Raw genomic sequence first — 19,434 nt, 5'->3', positions numbered from 1 at the left:
TTTGATGTACTGATATCACTTTATTGACCTTCAAACATAAAACCTCTTTAAAAGCTGACTCAGTGTATCGATTACAGCACTGGGTTACATAGAATGTGATTGGTAATGTAGGGGTTCAGAGTAGTGGCTCATGCTTTGTGAAAAGGCATGTATTGCCCACTTGCATTCTTATACCTGACAGGGACAGTAAGAGCCAGGAAGAGAACAAGTATTTACACATACAGCTCAAAGAATGAAGTTTACAGTTACAAATTCACATATGTACAGCTTTGAACTGTTCAAGTACATTTCAGTTGGACACAAAGTGCTACAGGTCACATAAAAACACAGTAAAAACAAGAGGAATATTAAGACAATATTAAGACAAAGAGGTGGCAGTCATTTGTGTGCCAAACAACTTGAAGGAGGCTGCAGTATATGCAAGACCTAGAAGTTGAAAGTGTCTGGAGTATTGCCCTGAATTTGGAAGGTGTAGCTGGCAGCAGTAAATTCTGGTACAACAGTTTGGTCTTCCTCCTCCTAGAAGGAAAAGAAAAAGAGTTTTGGAAGAGCAGTAGCATCTTAATCTAGTAGTCAGTGCTAGAATAGAAAATAGAAGTGGGGGGGAAACACCCAAACAATCCTGAAGCCACTTACTTCTGCTGAGAAATACTTCTCGATGAGGGTGGAGGAGGCTTTGTATACTTGTTCATTTTCATGTGACTGGAGAGCTTCAATTTTGTCTAGACCTCCACACTCCTCAATCATGAGGCAAAGTTTTTCAGTCTCATTAATCTTCTCAGCAGCCTGCAAGAGACAAGCATGGAATAACCTCAGCAAAGATGCACGGCACCAACTACTGGAGAGCCATTAGCAACAGCTTAGACAACAGCTGAGTATACTGCATCCACATACCAAGAAGATATTAGATATGGCATCCAGGATAACTAGCACAGTTTTGCTGTCTTTAGCTGAGAGGAGATTCAGTAGGGGTTCAACAACACCAGCCTGAACGAGATACACGATCTGGTCAATTGTTCCACCACTTGTGTAGTTAGTCACAGCCCACACAGCTTCCTTTTGGGATTTGAAATCCCCCTGTGAAGGTCAAAGCAGGGTATTTGAACACAGGCAGGAGTAGCAGCAGCAAAAGCCTCAACATAGTAAATAGAGTTTGTTTACCTTCCTGAGAATGCCAATGAGATAAGGTACAAGACCATGGTCTATAACTTGCTGAATCTGGTCCTGCCGTCCAGCAGTGATGTTGGACATTGTCCATGCTGCTTCCTTCTGAATGTTGCTTTTATGATGAGAAAGGAGACTTGGAAAGACAGACAGTGCTCCCGAGTCAATGACAACCTGTGTCTGCTCATCAGTACCAGTGACAATATTTCCTATTGCTCTTAAGGAAGGAGTCTGAAACAAATATGAAAATAAGACTTGGGAAAATTGGTATCATCTAATCTGTGCTTGAACAAATACAGCCATACTTGACACCCCCCTGCTATCACGTTCCTAGTTAACAGCATGATATGCTATGTACTGATGAGCTTGAAGCTCCTCATTAGCATGACATATGCAGACATTAAGCATGCTGAGACTGCACACCTTCCAAGGCCAATCTGCAAACAACTATCCAAGACAGAGCTTAGGAAAACCACCTCCTAGAGACCAATGCAGTTTTATTATACTATAATTATTAGTGTGCACAGAGCCCACTTCTAAACAGTCCCTAGAACTTGGATTTGCAATGGTAATTTAGAGCTAAAAGCAAGCTTTAAGAAATGTTGACTGTTGTGCTGGCCTATGTGTTAAATCCAATGATTGCGTAAAGCAGCTTGATAGTCCCGAACAGCAATAGTCTACACCTCACGTGAGGCAGTGTCCAGGCAAGATAGAAGCTCAAGTCTTACCTACACAAAACCTGGAACAAGCATCAGATTTGTGTGTGAAAAGAACCATTCAGTTACATGGACACTATTCTAACTGCAGTTTTATTTATAACGCAAATCAAGTAACAGCAATCTGCATGGCTGATTAACTTACCATTATTGGCAGCTCACTACACCCCAGGAGTTTCACAAGCTGTGGCACCAAGCCAGTTTTCACTACAACTTCAATCCTGTCATTGGAACCATCTGTTAGATAGGAAAGTGCCCAGCATGTGTCTGCTAACACCTCATGATCATCATGGTGCAAAAGCCGAACAAGGGTTGGAAGAATCTGCTCAATAGCTTCTATGGGTGGCGCAGGATTCTTATTACGACACAGGTTTGAGAGGGTCCAGGTAACATTGCGTAAATAGCCAGACTGCAAGTGTTGAAATAAATGGTTAGCAACTGTGTAGTTACTTCAGCTCTTGTGTTCACTTTTTAGTAATTGCAACTAGAATTATACTGCACACTTACAGCCAGAGAAGAGAGGTCAGGAACAGCTAGTAGACTCAGCAGTGGCTCAATTGCACCAAATTTGATAACCAGATCTCTATAGGTAGAGCCATCCCCTGAGAAAACAAGAAAAACAGCCAGGTGAAGACCAGGACAGAGGGATGTGTGCATGCAACCATTATGTGTTAGATGACTTCTACTGCTTAAGAAGTGCTAGGTAAAACAAAAGTAATAACAGGACCAAATGACTACTGCCATGGTTAAGTCATACAACAAACATGTGTTTCTCTAATCAAAACCACCGAGCTTAACTTTTTCTGTTGGAAGACATGCTAATTTAGTGTATGGGTTTAATAGCTTTGCTTAGTTATGAACTTGAAGACACTTGCATGTTTCTTTAAAAACATATCTGAGCCTTACCACTAGTACAGAGCTCTTCCCATAACGTGGGAGTTCAAATGCATTATAATAATTGGTTGCATGACTGACATTCCTTCAGCATTGTACTATATAACCTAATGTTTGAATTATTCTATTGCAAGGTACAAAAGTACCTTATAATCAAGTTTAAGAAACTCTAAGGACAAACTTCAAAAAAACTCCAATGAAGCATGGCTTTTATTGAGCTAATTTTCTCTGTGTGAAGGTTCACTGTTCTCTAAGGAACAGATATTAGAAACCATAATAAATACAGCAAATACAATATTAGAACTGTATCATTAATTTTGACTTTTGTATGAATAGGGTACAACACTAGCAGATCAAGTAATCCTGAAAAGTGCATGAGAAACTTGAGCATGTAATACTTTCACATCACTAAGTAGCTGTTTCAAAGCAAGGAATACTGGCCATCACATACACAGTTATGTGAGCCATCTACTTCCCCCCCCTTCCCCTCCTAGGGAATGAGTTCCGCTCCATGTGTTGGTAAGTCACAAACACATGCAGAGAGATGTGTTAAAAATCTCTGTGTTGTAGCCTGCTTACATAGCTCTGTGAAAGCTGAACTTAACCATGGAAGCAATCCACATAATGCAACCCACAGGTTGCCAGGTATTGCACGAGACATCTTATACCAGGTCTGAAGATAAAGACTTGTCCATAGCTTACTCTACATTGCAGAGCGTGTCTTTACTTGCAAAGCATTAAGGTGGAGTTCCTGAGAAGCTCAGCATGTTGCATGACATGTCAGTAGTCATGTCCTCCTGTTTTAAGGAAGGGAACAGGTCTGTAAGAATTGTTTAGCCTGTTGACATACCTGCAATATTTCCTAATGCCCACACAGCCTGTTCACTGATGTGAGTATGGGGAGAGGCCAGGAGTGAAATGAAGGCTGGAATAGCCCCACCATCTACTACCGCCTTTGTTTGTTCTGACGTGCCAGAAGCAATGTTGGTAAGTGCCCAGGCAGATTCAAACTGAATAGGACTGCAGTCTGCTCTGCCCAGGAAGGAAACAAACTTTGGAATCAAACCAGCCCGAATTATGTTGTCTATGGGGGGCTGCTTCTCTCTTGAGAGGAGTTTCCTAAGGAGGACAAACAGAAAGCATTATTTTTGCCTGCAGAGATCTGAACAACAGGTTAAACAGTCTAAGAAGATCCATGTTTAATAATTAAAAGGTTCAGTATTGCCTCAACATTTAGAGAAAACAACAAAACAGGACATGGAAGAGAAATACAGACAAGCTGAACAGCTGTTTCCTAAGCCTCTCAACATTGGTTTTGGCATGTCATCGCTGTATGAGAGGTTCTGTTCACACTCTGAAATAAAGCAGACCTGCAAGAGTCATACTATATCTGAATTGCTAGGTTTCTCAGCAGACAGGTTAAGGATTGCCAGAAACAGCACTGTAGCAATACACAGGCTTGCTAAAGGAGATTTCTTCTTCCAAATCTAACAGGAAACTTGGCATACTTCAAATCCCACTCATCTTACTGTTCACGTTATTCTAAGGTAGATCAGTGCACTCGACTATTGTAGTCTTGTAGTCAAGTGTTAACACAGTTCAGAGTTACTGTATTTTGTTATAACAGATTATTTTTTATTATTACTCCTACAACTTTAAGACAACTACTATTTATTTTGCCACCTCATAACCACTACAAAGAATTACTACTTCCTAGTAAAATGTTCAGGCACTTTAAATATTCAGAAGCCACATGATTTCAACAAAATTACAATTAATTTAGTGTACCTAAGCATTGTATAAGGCTGATTCAGGTGTTTTTTGAAATACTATCTGATAAGAGCAGCCTTGGCTGCTGCCATAAGCAGACACTTTGGCCCATAAGCCAATTCTTTTACCTTGCCTAGTTACTGGCTTGCACAGCTAAACTGGTTACCTCTATAAAGTCCTTACCTGGCAGCTTGAGTAGCCTGTAGCTGAAGCTCCATATTATTGACATTAACTCCTTTGACTATTTCTTCAACTGACCAGTGTGCTGACACCTGCACAATAAAAAGTTACATGAACACTTTGTTGGGAGAGGCACATGTCTTCATGAACCCAGAGGCCTTCTACACAATACTATGAATAGACCCCAGTTAACAACCACTTCCTTTATTAAAGGATTATTCTACTATGTAATACCCTAAAAACTGTAGAAGCTGTAGCTGACGAGGTTATCTAAGCTACTGAAAGCTTTTTAAACCAAGTACTTTGCACCACTGCTACACAGCTACACTAGCTTAAACACTGTGGCTACATTTTAAGAGTGTTGTCCATTAGAGGTAGCAGTATAGCCTTAAGTCAGTAATGTATGTGTAGTATACATAGTAACTGTAGAGTAGCACTGTGCCCCACAGGTGAAGGGATTCATACTAGTATGGCTGCATGAGCCCATGTTGCAAGACCTCCAAGTGTAGCTGTTCTGAGTGACTACTTACCTGATTGCTCCTATTTTCCTGAAGGGGAGAAGTAGCATCATCTGGTAAAGTGCTAACATTTCTTCTTTTAAGCATCTGGTCATCTTTCTTGGCTTTCCTCAGCTCTACATTGACTTCAATACGCCGCCTTCTCATTTCCTGGAGGATATATATTCGTAGTAAGTTCTTGACTTTCACAGCTCACATTTAAAGAGGTGATAGCTAGCTAAAATACTAATTGCATCAAAATACTCACCGTAGTGTCCTTTCCTTTGTTCTTGAATCTGTTCAAGCGAGCTGCTGCTGCATTGGCATTCTCATTTGCAGACATCTTGCTTATTAGATTTTAAGAGAACCAGATAAAAAATACGCCTGAAAGCAAAGCAAATAATAAACAGGAAGTTTACTCCACAGAAGTTAAGAACTGGGATCAGTACTTGAGAATGAGAGACACTTGTCCATGTTAGATACAGTAACAGCCTCTGACTTGATTAACAATACTAGTAACATAACAGCTGTCCCTTTAAACGCTTAGTTGCTACAGCGAGCTCTAGCATTAACACAAAAGCAGTAGCCACACATTTATCGTTTTATGACACAAGAACATATTCAGAGTCATTGTTCATAGGAGCAATATTAGTTTTCCTCCCCATGGACAGCACACATATTTTTAAGTACTGTTTTCACCGTGCCGTGCATCTGCATTGCACAGACACCCACCCAGTCCCACTCCGACCCCCGTCGCTAGGAACAGCGACATCTCGTACTGGGAAGGGCCCCAGGGGGGCTCGCTGTGCAGATGCAGCCCGCAGCACGTAGTAGCGGCTACACTGGTAAGGAGGCAGGCTCCTGCACCTTCGCCAGCTGCAAGGTGAGCCACAGCATAAGGGCTAGCTTCATTGCGGCCACAACTCCGCCGGAACACACGGACGGCTCGGGGTCGCGCCAGCCCCACTCCAGGCAGTTGCCTGTGACCGTAGGGATCCGAAAGACTCCTGAGGGAGCCCCCCACCCCGCGCTTGCCCTACCGCCGACGGAGCCCAGTCCCTCCTGGCAGACCAGCGCACGGCCCGCACCGCCGCTGCCCCACACCCGGCTCCTCGCTGCCCCAGCCCTCGCCGCCCTTCCTGCCCTCGCGGCCGGGCACCTCCTCCGCGGAGCTCTGCGCACCAGCCGCCCTACGCCGCCGCCGCCGCTGCCAGCCTGCGAGCACGCTGCCACTGCCCCCGCCTGCTCCAGGCGGGATTTAAATTTCCCGCGCCCTCGCCCTGCCATTGGCCAGTTCGAGCCATAGCAACCTTCTGATTGGCCAGTTTGAAATGCAACTCGTCTCGCGATGGAAGGAGACCCAATCTCCACCCTGCTCCCGGAAGGGCGGACCAGGCGTCACGTACTCCAACACCCCGCCTCGACACCACAGCTCCCGGCAGCCAAGGCGCAGGGACCGTACCGGGAGGCGGCGCTTGGCATGCCGGGAGTCGTAGTTCCGCAGAGGCTGGCTCTGAAGGGGCCGACTCTGAGGGGGCCGGCCAGGGAAGGCGAGCGGTATGGGCGGGGAGGGGTCTGCGCCCCTGCGTGGGGTGCGGACAGGGAGATGCTCACGTTCGGAGCGGTTTGGGGCAGTAACATGCCATCGCCTCACGTACAGCCTAATTTAATAGAATCATAAAACCACAGAATGCCCTGAGTTGGAAGGGACCATGGAGTCCAACTCCTGTCCCTGCACAGAACAACCCCAAATTCACACCATGTCTCTGAGGGCCTTGTCTAAGTGTTTCCTGAATATCCCCAGGCTTGGTGCCATGATGCCTCCCTGGGGAGCCTGTTCCAGGGCTCCACCACCCTCTGGGGGAAGAACCTTTTCCGAATACCCAACCTAACCCTCCCCTGGCACATCTTCCTGCCATTCCCTCGGGTCCTGTTGTTGGTCATCAGAGAGAAGAGATCAGCGCCTGCCCCTCCTCCTCCCCTTGTGAGGAAGCTGCAGAGTGCCATGAGGGCTGCCCTCGGCCTCCTCCGCTCCAGGCTGAACAAACCAAGGGACTTCAGCCGCTACTCCTACAGTTTCTCCTTCAAACCCTTCACCAACTCTGTGGCCTCTTCTGGACACTCTCTAGTAGCTTTGGATCCTTAGTACACTGTGGTGCCCAGAACTGCACACAGCCCTCGAGGCGAGGCCATGCCAGCACAGAGCAGAGCGGGACAATCCCCTTCCTCGGCCGGCTGCAGTGCAGGGCTTGGTGCACCCCAGGGCACGGCTGGCCCTCTTGGCTGCCAGGGCACGCTGTCGGCTCATGTTCAACTTGCCATCACCCAGAACCCCCAGGTCCCTCTGCAGAGCTGCTCTCCAGCCTCTCCTTCCCCAGTCAACCTCAGTCACCACCAGGTCACTGCAGGCTTTTTCCAGAGACTCCCCCATGTTGTCCCCTAGAAACGTGGTGTGCAGGAATTTAAAAAAAACAGGGTGTGAGATTGCAGTTGAAAACACTTCAACAGCAATGGGGGCAGGTCACAGCTAAATCATACAGAATAACAAAAAAAAAGTATGCCAGCTCCTGTTGCATACCCAGAAAATAGACAGATTTGGGATTACTTCTGATGGGATGGAATATGAAAGAAGAATGCCCTGTTTCACAGAAGATGTAATTCAAACCACAAAATCTGAGGGGACAAACATGACTCTGCCAGCAACTCAAGCACTTCAACATTTATAATGCACAATTCAGGGTAGACAAGTGTCAGAGATGCACATTGATAGATCTGTGTGTTAGGCCATCACATTAAACCACTTATACTGGCCTGTAGATGCACACAGTAGTTGACAAAGGTGTATGTAGAGGAGGAGGAATTACTGGAGACATTTTACATGGCTTGTTTTGGGCCTTCCAGTTCTGATCTTTGTAAAAGGCAACTATCACAAAACCATTGAAGCAATAGTAGGGAGTCAAGAGAAAAGAAAGCGTACCAGTCACAAACGGAGATAGTGAAAAAAGATTAGTCTGACAAAAAAACAGCTCAAAAGTAGAAATGAAGGTAAGACACCTGGTGTGCAGAAGGATCCGAGGGCCAGCGTGAAGAAAGTCTGCCGTGCCATAAATTGCTGGAGGGTGCGTGGTCTGGAGTGTAACCTGGATGAAGGAGGCAACGGGAGTGCAGGGATGGATGTTGCAGAGCAGGGAGAGGGCTGCCAGTGATCTGGAAACTCGTGGTGGCTGCGCACGAGGCACTGCAGGCCGATGCAGGGTGAACATGCCCTGGGGTGAGACGCAGGTGTCACAGCTTAAGGGGCTGTTATCAGTACAGGAAAACGACAAACGGAGACGTGTTGGGAGGCTGGAGAGCTGGGGGCAAACGGCCCCAAAGTGGCTGAGCTGGGACTCAGGTGACGGGGACAGGGCAGGTTGCGCAGGAAGAGGGAAGACGGCCCGCGAGGTGAGGGAGACCCCTGAGGGGAGAAAGCCGAGCCGCCGGGGCGGGGCAAGCAGGAGCCAGCGGCAGAGACGGGGCGGTGGTGCGAGGCCGGACGTCGGGAGGCCCGTGAGGGGAAAGGTTTAAAGGCGAGGGTCCCTGGAAGAGGGCAGCTGTGGCCCGGAGCGGATCTCCTCAGACGGCCACGCACGGAGGGGACCGAGGACGAGGTCCCCGCGCCGCGCGGAGGGAGCTAACGGCCACCGCGCGCGACAGGGCCTGAGCTCGCGTGAGGCGGGCGAGGCTGAGGGCACGCGCCCAGCCCCCGCAGCCAGCGGCAGCTCGGACTCGCGTGACGCGGCGGGGCGGGGCCGCAGGGTGGGCAGCGCCGTGCCCAATGGGGCTCGAGGGGGCGGACCGGGGCGGTGCTATGAGGGGCGGGGCCTCCGACGCGCAGGGAAAAGGCGCATACCCGCTTATGGGCGGAGCCAACTCCGCGACCGGGCGGGGCTCTTATGGCGCATCGCTCGCAGCTTTTGCTGGGTGACCCAGTGGCCTAATGGATAAGGCATCAGCCTCCGGAGCTGGGGATTGTGGGTTCGAGTCCCATCTGGGTCGTACTGCCTTTTTGTGGCGCCGCACGGAGGCCGCCCCGTCACCCACCCCGACACTTTTAGCCGCGCCGCCCGCCGCTGCCGGGTGGGGAGACGTGACGCGGAGTCGGGAGCCCGCGCGGGCGCCGGGCACGGCCTCATTCCCTCAGCCGGGGTGCCCGCCGGCACCACGGCCCTTTCCAGGCGCCACCGAGCCCGGTGCCGCCGCCTCCCTTCCCGCAGGGATGCCGGGGCCGGTCTCTGGCAGGAGGACGAGGCGTGAGGCGGCCACCGCAGAGGTGCGGCCGAGCCTGCGGCTGGTGAGTGTCCCCGGCCGCGGCGAGCCCCGGGGGGCCGGGGGCGGTGCGCGGGCGGGCTGCTCTTCTCCAGGGGCCGGCGCCGGGCCGCGCCGTGGGTGCCTCGGAGCCGGTGCGGTGGACACCCGGAGCCCGTAACGCTGCTGCCGCCGGCAGCGCAGCCGCCTGCGCTCTGCCGGAGCGGGGCGCGGCCATTGCGCTGCCCGTCCCTGCTTTCCTCGGGCCAGGGCGTCCTGCTCCCAGAGCCTTTCCCCCCTCCGCTGCTGCTGGCGTACTTGCTGCGTATTGAACGGTAGAAATACTCCCAACGCTCCTAATGGCCTTTTAATCAAGATCCCGTCCAAGAAGAGAGGCTGCAGCAACTCATGAATACAGACGAGTCACACACGCAGCAACACCGGTTGAGCCAGGCTACCCGCTGATTTTGCACAGAAGGCGCCGTGGCGTGCAGGCGGCCTGCAGGACAGGCGCGCGTCCGTCTGTCCGTCCATCCGTGCCCGGCGCAGCCGCCGGCGGCACGAGCGTGTCGCGCGTGTGGCGCCGCGCGCTGGGTGAGCGGGAGGTGAGGCGCGCGACGAACCGACGGGCTCGCTCTGCCTCAGCCGTGGCTTAAATTCCCATTTCCGTAACGGCTATCTTGGGGTACTGTTGGAATTGAAATCTTTCACACAGGAAAAATAAGCATTAAAAAATGCTGCAGTGCAAGCTTCGCATGCTAACAGATGTGTTTGAATTTCATTTATTTTGCATGCTGTTCTGGCTAATTTTTCTGTACCTTCCTCCGTAGCTGTTTGAGATAAGGCCCTGTATTTTTTAAATAATTTATTAAACTGCTTAATTAAGGCAGTACAAAACAGCGTTTAAACTAGGCAGTAGCTGGACCACATGACACAGGCATTACTGACAGGCAGATTTGCTGTTGGGGAGTGAGTTTTGGGAGCTGGGATATAGTGCTTTTATAGGGGTTCTAAGTTGTTAGTTGCACCTTAAAGGCAGGAACAAGTTCACTGACTTTCATGACATCCAGTAGCAGCTAGTGAGATAAACTGTCACGGTGGAAATCTTGTCTGGCAATAAGATTACCCATTTCAGCTGAGAGCATAGGAATAAGCCTACTTAATTCAGTAATCAAAATCAGAGTTGGCTCAGTGTGTGAAAATTGTTCTTCATGTTAGCAAATACAGATTTAAAAATAAAGCTTTATCTGGGGTCAGCAAAGCTGCCCCTTGGACTGGACAGCAACTACTACATTTTTCAGTCTGAAAAGAATCACTGGAAAGGCTTCCTTAAACTAAAAGAGACGAGGAGGTGGCCAGAAATACATAAATATGTTCAATTGTAATGCACATCCTTTACAGATGCTGAATCGTGGACGTGGTGTGTGTTCCAGCATTTGTCAATCGCATGTTATAATGTAGTTCTCCATATCCAGTAAAACCACGTTTACTCTATGATTTTCTCTAAAAAACACCATAGGAAGCAAGACCCTCCCCTAAAATAAAAATCTGTTGCTAAAAACACATCTCTGTATGTTATTCAGAAACACAGGTGACTGCAGGCAGCGTGGACTCGTGCGTGTAGGGGCAGGGGGGTGTCAGTGCGTGTTCCTCCTAGGCATGGGTGGTGGGAGGCTAGCGGGGACGGCAGCGGCTTGGTCTTGCTCCAGTGGGTTGTCCAGGGAGTGATTCCTGTTTCCCCTAAGGCTGCCTCTCATTAGCATGAATCGGGGGAAGGGCATAAAAGACTCCAGTTCATTTTGAGTCTGGAAAAACTTTACCGCAAAATGACAACCAAAGTGTTCTGGCTCCTCTGCTTTGTCATTAGATCATCTTCCAGCTCAGTGGCCGGTAAGTCTGTTAACATTCAAAGCGGGGCTGGGGCATATTTGCCTTTGGTATCAGGGGAGGCTAAACACATTACGACAAACTCTTGCCCGAGCAGCCCGCTTCAGACGTAGTCTTTTCAGCAAGCAGTAGCAGTAATCAGGTAAGGGCTAGAGAAAGAAACATTTCAACCTGTTTGTGGGATGGGAATGTAAATGGCAACATTTGATTTGTCAGCATTTGAAAGAATTAAGAGCACCTGCCAAAGGCAGGCAGTTAGCTGGTGCTGTGAATCCTGCTAGCCATCGTTCAGTAACTGAGGTTTGACTTGCCTCCACATCTGGGAAATTTTTAATTTGTGTGTGACCTTTTAGCCTCCTTCCCCTCACCTGTAAACTCCAGATTTCTAATTTATTTCAACACACTGTGTGCTGTCACGTATGCCTGCAGCTAGCTGTCCTAAACAGGTTTGGTTTTTTAGTACCTCATTGACAGAATAGAAATAAGATCCGCATCTGTTCCATTGGGAGGGAGCTGATTATGTTGCAGTTGTATTTCTGAGGTTGCAAGAGCTAGACAGAAATATGCTGGTATAGGAGAACGAACCTCAAGGTCCTGAACAGATTGAGTAGAGAAAAATGAACTATTTCTTGTTACAATCCATGACTAAGAAGGCGTGATAAACTGGTAGAAAAGTGTACTTAGAAAACCAAGTCCAAAACACCTGTTCGGAGTTCACAGCTTCATACTGAAACATCTCCAACACACCCTTGCCTACTGCTTTCTTTAGCTTGGACTTCTTCCACCCCTTTCTTCATGGACATTCTTTTGACTTTATGTGTGGCCAGCCCAAATATCAGGGAATCTTTCCCATGACAGCAGCTGGTGAGAGCAAAGGGGGAGAAGTGGCAAGGTCAGCAGTTGAGTCAGTTATAGAAGATAAACCAGGACGTTGTTCATCTGTGTATGTCAAATATCTCTTTTCACATAAGGAGTTAGGATCAGCCTCCTACACAATGCTAACCACAGACAGCGAACACCCAGACAGCGGCTGTGTGTGGGTGAACTGTTTTAAAACTGTACTGGCTAACTGAAGGCATGCAGTGAAGGACTGAAGTAAAAGGAAAATGAACTGCAAGGGGAAATTTCTCTCTTCCCAGGCTAACAGAAGGTCATTTTGCTTTGTGAGGTCCAAGTGATCAAGGTGAAGGTATAAACAAAGGCCTAGGTGACCGTCTAGCTTGCGTGAACCATGTCATTAAGCCTTTCCATTTTTCACTAGGTTCCCAGGCACTTCCTCTCTTTCTCAGTCGTTGTCCTCTCAACTTGAAATAAGCCTTGAAATAATTGTTACTCCGCAGCAATAGCCTAGCTACCAGTCTATGGTACTACTACTATACAACTCTGTAGTGCAAAAGTCAGAGACCCAAAACTGTGGATAAAGATCTTTTCAGTAGCATTCAAAGCCTGAAGCCGCTGAAGAGTCCAGATGACATTGTCAATAAGGCATCCCATGGATGGGAAAACCAAATAGTTCTGTTGTCATGGTCTTTTAAACAAGCATCCCAAATGGCAATGTGAACCCTGTTTCCTCAGATGTTCCCTGGAGATTCAGGCTTTTGAGAAAAGGGTTTGTTTATAAGTCATGTTTTTAATTTGCAACAATAATAAAGTAAAAATGCAAATCTCCTGTGTTTTGCTCACACAGCTGCATTCTCTGTACTGGGCCTTCCATGTTTAAGTACAGAACAATGAGGAGCTCTACTATATTTCATCTGTTGATCTATTTATCACTTATATTGTCATATTGTTGAAGGCCTCACGGACTAGAGCCTTAAATCTGCCAGGCACTTCCCATTCAGAAGGACATGGAATAAAAAAATTAACATGCTAATTCTCTCTCTCTCTCCCTTTTTTTTGTATGTAGAATCCCTGTCCTACGCCGAGAAACCCAGCCAGACTCTCAGCAAAGATGCTTATAGTTCAGCAGATGCTGCACCTGGCCAAATCAAACTGCCAGCCTGGGGCACCGGCAGCGCCAGAGAGAACCACACGGAGCGCTGGCTTCTGTCTCGCGCCGACCTGCAGCGGCCAAAGCCTCCTGAAATCATCTCCCTCTTATCAGACAAAAAGAAACGCACCAAGCCTTCTCTCGAAAACAGCACAGGGCTGAGGAAACACCTCTTGCAGTACGGAGGGGCCCTGCCTCTGGAGAGCTTGACTGAGGAGCCTTCTGCCTCCTTTGACTTTAATCACGCAAACAGAAAGCATGCGGACAGGCGGCTGGCTGAGGCTGCCAACAGCGTGTCAGCTCACTTCCATCACGAAGCATCTTCCTATCACAAGGTGACGTCCGTAGTGGAGGCTTATCCTTTTTCAGACTCTGGAGCGGTGGAGTCAGATGATCCTAACGCCCTGGATCACTTCAACCGCCCAGGCAAGATAATCCTCTCTAAACGTACTGATCCATTGAAAAAGATCACCAAACCCTCCTGGGTCACCAACCGCCAGTCATCCAGCTTGCCATACGACTTCGGTGTGCTGAAGAAAGGTAAGGGGATAGACTGCTCTGGCGAGGGATATCCGGAGCTTTCCAAAGGTTGGGTGGCATCGTTTGGATGACATATCCCAAAAGGGCCCGTTGCTGTCCCTCAGTCTGTGTGCCTGTTCTAGATGGCGATAAGGAGAAGGCATGTCTGAGCGAGTGCAGGAAAGAGAGGGACGAAGCGGAGGCCTACTGCGCGAGCGAGTTCGGTAAGCTGGGTCCTCCGCCATGCGCACAGAGCGGCTGCTTTCTTCATCTATTACTGACATTTCACTTCTACTTTTAAGATACTGTTTCACTAAGTATGTTAAATAATTGCTAAGTACACTGAAGGGACCCATCACAGGTCTTTACAAAGGTATTACAACAAGTGGTACCGAGTCTTATGTTACCCATTCCCTACCTTGGGCAAGTACCGCTCTTTTTTCTGTTTCCTCTACTCTTCACTCCTGGGATGAAGACAATGTTCTTGCAGCTGGTCAATGGAACCGAAAAGACCAATTGTTCCAGATACTCTAGGGATTAAACATTGTAGCTGTTTTACCTCTTAATATTTAGAGTGAGTTTGTGATTTTGGGGGGGCTGAAGTTTCAGATGAAAATAAAATGGAGACCCAAACAAAAATAAGAGCAATCGTCTCCGTGGAGAGGATTCTCCCTGAAGTTGCTTAGGACTCAACATCTTTAGTCCTTGCGTCCAAGTTGATGTAGCTAAAGACGGTAGAAAATAGCCTGGCATTTTTGTACTGACTGTTTAAGAGCAATCATTTTCTGACTGAGATCTTGCCTTGAGCTTACGAAGTTGTGAAATAGATACCAGCTTTTTCTCACAGTATTTTAAGAGATAAGCAAAATACATGCCTAGTAGTAACAGATGTTTCCATTTGTAGAATATAAACATGGTATGAGACATCTGTTTTCTCTAAATGGAGAAGTCCGGAAGTGCTTTCTACAAATGCTATATTCTTTATTTTTTACCACTCTCATGCATTCCTGTCAAACATAGGCCTTACAGCGACCTGACCTTTGTACCTGTCAGCCTTTAACAGTCATCTCTCAAACTGAAAACACAGGTAGGAAAAAGTTGGGCTGAGCAACACGGCCAAGGTTCCACTGCAGTGATCAGAGGGAGCTTTTAGCTTCTGTACATTTACAGTGCGGATTTAAAGACTCAGTGACTGGATCGAAGTTCTCACTCAGTGAGGCAGGTGTGACGCCAGTTAAACCACAAACTGGGTGGACAGCATGAAGTGACTGTCTGGGCCTACAACACGGCCTACTTGGTGCCTTTGCCTCTTGGTATGACAAGGGCCTTCTTTCTCTCAAAAGCTGAAGCGTTTTATTAGCAGGTTAGCTTTGGACTTCACTGTGAAGTTTTAAATTTAAAAATTTTACTGTTAGGTAAATGTCTGCTTTTAATATATCAGGATGAAAGAGAGTGCTAAAACATCGCTTTCCTTTGAAACATTTTATAAAATTCACTATGAAACACCTCAGACCTGTAAAGCGTAAGGTTAATAACTCAGCAAAGACTAACGTGATAACCTCATAAAATGTGATTATTTGAAGCAAGTCCTAGTTTCAAGACTGCCCGCTTCTGAGCCAAAGAATTTCTGCTGACACTTACTTTACGGCATTTTAAATGACAGCCTTCACATATATCCTGAGTTACCACCAAGATATGTAACCTGATGCTTGTTATTTCTTTTTCCTCCCTCCATTAAAACAGCAGTGAACGGAATCGTTTATAACACGGAAAGACTGGGGAATGGTGTCCACTTGGTTACCCTTTTGGTAAACAGCGATGGATTATACAAGATGAGTCGCCTGTATATTACTCCTGATGGCTTCTTCTTTCGAGTTCACATTCTAGTTGTGGATACTTTAAACTGCAGTAAACCGTGTCTAGACTTTAAACTTGGTAAATAATTCCAGCTACATTCATTCCCCTATTCCTCTTGTGTGCAGTACAATTTTAGTCTGTTCTAGTTTAATAGGTTTATCCTGGGTTGTTGTGGTTTTTATTTTTTTTTTTGGAAAAAAAAAGTCTTTACAGTTAAATTGGAGGGCTTTGCCCGTCCCAGTTTCTCTACGTTTTCAGAAGAGAAGCAACCGCGTGAAGAAGTCAGGTAGCAGTGCAGCCCTTTAACTTTATCCAGTTCCAAAATGATTGCAAGTTTTCAGGATTGCAAAAAAATTTAAGCAGGAGCTTCAACTAATGTCTTTGTAGGTAGTCCAGTTTTCCTCCTAAATGCAAGTTTATAAAATACCAGTGTTTCCCCTAAAAAGCTTCCAATTGCAACACAAGACAGTGAATCATTATTTCTGTGTAAGCACAACCCACAAAGCCCCACTGAAGTTCAGGGTACCGCTGTACTAAGCCACACGTTCAGGATGTATTTCTGCAGGGTACAACTTCACACCTATTTGAGAAATCTGTTGCCCTTAGAGCGAGTGTAGCGAATGGATCCACGCCTTCTTCACAGCACAGACGTCTCCTTTATTTTGCAGGCAGTAGATACATTGTGATGGGTCAGATCTACCACAAGAGACGACAGATCCCTGCAAACCTGCTGCGGTTCCTGCGAGGACGCCTGAGGCCAGGGGATGGCTTGCTTAGAAGCAGCAGCAGCTACGTGAAGAGATTCAACAGGAAGAGGAATCACAAAGTGCAAGGTGCTCACACTAAATGCAGATAAGGCTCCAGTAATCTCTGTTTAGGCCACAGGCAGCGGCAGAATTCACCTACCAGAACAAACCTGGCCACGGCTTAGCAACAGGGGGAGGTAGTTCTCCTCACCTCTGAGGCTGGCCGTGATAGGACACTTCTGTGCTTTAGCAAACACTTAGCTGAACATTTTGAGTAGGTACCTGCATATTGCGAAGTTTAGCCCAAAAGTCAGTCTAGGGAACGTTAACTGGTCATGAATTTGCTCCAGCTGTTTTCAGAGCCAGGGGTTAGCATTGCCTCCCCTGCTGTAACGTACCCATAATAATCTGTAGTAATTGTACAGTAAAACTCCGAGGCGTTGCTCCAGGTATGCAGGATTAACTGCACTTTCAATCCCTTAACTCTGAACAAGTGTTAGATGATACCACAGCTTTATCTACGGAGCATGTCCATGGTGTTTTCACACATTTCTGCATAAAGTATTACATGCATTTGATACAAAAGAAACCAACACAACTAAGTATCATTTGTATTGTTTTGGTATCCTCAAACATGTCCATACTGCTTTTAAAAATTACATTATTCTTCAAACAGAGCTGGATTCTCACAATAGGCATACAAAACAGCTACGTAGTTATTTGAGTATATGAATACACTATCTGAAAGCAAATCAAGTAACCGCACAATATGAATGCCCCACCAGGTTTACAAATAACGGCACAAGTTCATGCCAGGAACACAAAACAAGCATGCGACTGCACGCACATTTTGTATGCCTGGTTACACTGCAGTTCCTTAAAAGTTCAGTCCTACAACTGTGTACTGAGTGTCATTTCCCCCCGAGAAATGTTACCAAGTTGTACTTGCACATCAGTAAAATTATTTTTTCAATCAAGGATACGATCTTTTAGTACCTTTAATGTGTGGGACATAAGAACCTATGCAACCTCTGCAAAGGGGACCTTGATGTTGGCTATTCCAAGAGTCAGTATTCACAGAGCGTAAGTCTTTAAAAAAACTAATAAAACGTCCATGGGGCTCTGGGTTCACCATTTCCTGGGTTCTGAAAGATCCAAAAAGATTATGTAATGATATCAAACAATGACATTTCCTCATTTGACAAGTCAGCTGGGGATTAAGATGTATATTTGTGTAAGAAAAATGGGAAAATGCAGTCTAGATTAAAAAAATAAACGTGCATATATATGATGTGACATGGAAAAGGAAGCAATGGGTTCTATGAGCATTTTCTGTTTTGAAGCAAAGGTGGCTCTAACCCAATTCTACCTGCCGTACACGTCTGCAGCTTGATTTAGTGTTACTGAAAAGCTACGGAGTAGTGGGTGGGCAGTAAGTCACACTGTATGAAGTATGTCTTGATGTGGAATAGGAGCCAAACACCAACATATCATACATTTTGGGACCCAGAAGGCTGTTACTATAGGACAGAAATTTACTCCTAGCTTGTGTCTATCTAAAAACCACACCGAGTCACTTCTGTTACGCGAGAGATTTCACATGGAGCATGGCATACATGGATGGAATTTTCCTGAGAGTCTTTGAGGGGGCTTTTGATTTGGCAGAACGACTGTTCTGGCAATGAATCAAAGCACTGGGGTGGACTGGGAGGGACAGGAGAAGGAAGGAAAGAGAGTTACATGTGCATCTCGAGTTTCTCTGTTTCTATTTTAACTGAAGTCCAGGGACTAACCAGCAAGTCCTACAGTCACCCATTTGCCCAGAACAGCAATTAAGCACCCTTCCCCACCCCAGGACATTATTGTAATCTAAACTAGGCAAAGCGTGGGTACAAAAAAGTACCATCTATGGCTCTATTTCACTTTGATTGTCTCGGAAGAGATAAATACTAGTATACCAGTGCTAATGACATCCAAAGCCTGAGAAAGTGCCAACAACTGATACACAATGTCTGCACCGCTCTCTCAGATATAGCTATGGCCCAGAAGCAAGCCTGAAGAGCAATTTGTTCTATGTTCTCTCTTTGCGTGACGAAGTCATCTTACCTTTCTGGCTTGGAAGGTCACTCCTTAAAATATTATCACAACAGCTGAGCAACAAGGCACTGTATGTCACAGCCCGACTGAAATACAGCTGGAGCAGGAGCATAACTACCGTTCTTACTTTTACCAGGCTTATCACATGCCAACTAATGCACTGAAGAGAAAAACAATTCCTGGATCAAGTGGACTTCCACAATCTTGCACTCATATCACAAAAACCTCTCAGCATTAACCACACTGAAAAGAAGATGGCACTTCGATACAATAGCTGCCACGATAATTTTGGTACCTTACAGTTAATAGTTTTTTCCCCAGCAGGATAAGCAAGAAAATTCTGCAGCCAATACACAGAAATCCAGGAGTACAGGAATCTGGTTGTCTTCCTGTCTTTCCAGGGGTTTACTCAAGGCTTTTGGGTAAGCCCAACTTTTTATTCCATTTTAAATCCCCATTAACTTTTGCATGAACTAAGTCTTGACCAAGGATAATTGCTTCAAATTTGTTTGAGGAGGCAAAAAGAAAAACCAAGCTGGTATAGCTCACGCTATCAAAACATCTGTGTTACAACATATGACCATTTTGAAACAAATCTTGTAATAATTTGTATGAATACAAAGACGACAATGATGGAACAGAGATCACAAATCTTATGAACTTACCATGCTTTTAAGGAAGGTGGGTATTAATTACGAGTGATGTATTTTCAGTAACACCTTTTAACTATAAAAGATCACCATGAATAAATTGAGAAAAGTACCCCAACCTACTCAACGGCAATTCAAAACTCTAAAAAAGGCTCTCAGCCAGATTAAGTTGCGCGGATG

General features: G+C 46.4%; 2 protein-coding genes, 1 long non-coding RNA gene and 1 other non-coding gene across 4 annotated transcripts; 3 read left to right on the top strand and 1 right to left on the bottom strand.

Moving 5' to 3' along the window:
• KPNA2 (karyopherin subunit alpha 2) lies at window positions 1-6,034 on the bottom strand. Its single transcript, XM_075111585.1, has 10 exons — window positions 5,490-6,034; window positions 5,255-5,392; window positions 4,728-4,816; window positions 3,625-3,893; window positions 2,388-2,482; window positions 2,026-2,289; window positions 1,162-1,395; window positions 895-1,077; window positions 637-786; window positions 1-519 (listed from the first exon to the last, which is right to left on the bottom strand). The coding sequence occupies exons 1-10, from the start codon at window positions 5,562-5,564 to the stop codon at window positions 427-429; spliced, it is 1,590 nt and encodes a 529-aa protein (XP_074967686.1). The 5' UTR covers window positions 5,565-6,034; the 3' UTR covers window positions 1-426.
• Window positions 6,035-9,147: 3,113 nt separating this feature from the next.
• LOC142065445 (uncharacterized) lies at window positions 9,148-10,270 on the top strand. Its single transcript, XR_012663422.1, has 2 exons — window positions 9,148-9,554; window positions 9,885-10,270. It is a non-coding gene; the product is annotated as an uncharacterized LOC142065445 (long non-coding RNA).
• TRNAR-CCG (transfer RNA arginine (anticodon CCG)) lies at window positions 9,187-9,259 on the top strand. The gene has a single exon. It is a non-coding gene; the product is annotated as a tRNA-Arg (tRNA).
• Window positions 10,271-11,257: 987 nt separating the features above from the next.
• On the top strand, window positions 11,258-17,485 carry C16H17orf58 (chromosome 16 C17orf58 homolog). Its single transcript, XM_075111587.1, has 5 exons — window positions 11,258-11,398; window positions 13,302-13,925; window positions 14,048-14,128; window positions 15,648-15,839; window positions 16,430-17,485. The coding sequence occupies exons 1-5, from the start codon at window positions 11,335-11,337 to the stop codon at window positions 16,615-16,617; spliced, it is 1,149 nt and encodes a 382-aa protein (XP_074967688.1). The 5' UTR covers window positions 11,258-11,334; the 3' UTR covers window positions 16,618-17,485.
• The last annotated feature ends 1,949 nt before the right edge of the window (window positions 17,486-19,434 follow it).

The sequence above is a fragment of the Phalacrocorax aristotelis genome, chromosome 16 (assembly GCF_949628215.1).
Source record: "Phalacrocorax aristotelis chromosome 16, bGulAri2.1, whole genome shotgun sequence".
In the NCBI taxonomy this organism is placed as follows: Eukaryota; Metazoa; Chordata; class Aves; order Suliformes; family Phalacrocoracidae; genus Phalacrocorax; species Phalacrocorax aristotelis.
Note: the sequence above shows the minus strand (reverse complement) of the source record. Positions and strands in the feature narration are given on the sequence as shown.

Bases quoted from the DNA above. Each gene is read 5' to 3' on its own strand.
- KPNA2 (XM_075111585.1), bottom strand. From the start codon at position 5,564: ATGTCTGCAAATGAGAATGCCAATGCAGCAGCAGCTCGCTTGAACAGA. The intron at 1,396-2,025 runs GTAAGTTAATCA...TATTTGTTTCAG, and splicing joins GTAGTGAGCTGCCAATAATG to ACTCCTTCCTTAAGAGCAAT. The intron at 520-636 runs GTAAGTGGCTTC...TTTTCCTTCTAG, and splicing joins AGAAGTATTTCTCAGCAGAA to GAGGAGGAAGACCAAACTGT.
- C16H17orf58 (XM_075111587.1), top strand. From the start codon at position 11,335: ATGACAACCAAAGTGTTCTGGCTCCTCTGCTTTGTCATTAGATCATCT. The intron at 13,926-14,047 runs GTAAGGGGATAG...TGCCTGTTCTAG, and splicing joins CTTCGGTGTGCTGAAGAAAG to ATGGCGATAAGGAGAAGGCA. The intron at 14,129-15,647 runs GTAAGCTGGGTC...CCATTAAAACAG, and splicing joins CTACTGCGCGAGCGAGTTCG to CAGTGAACGGAATCGTTTAT.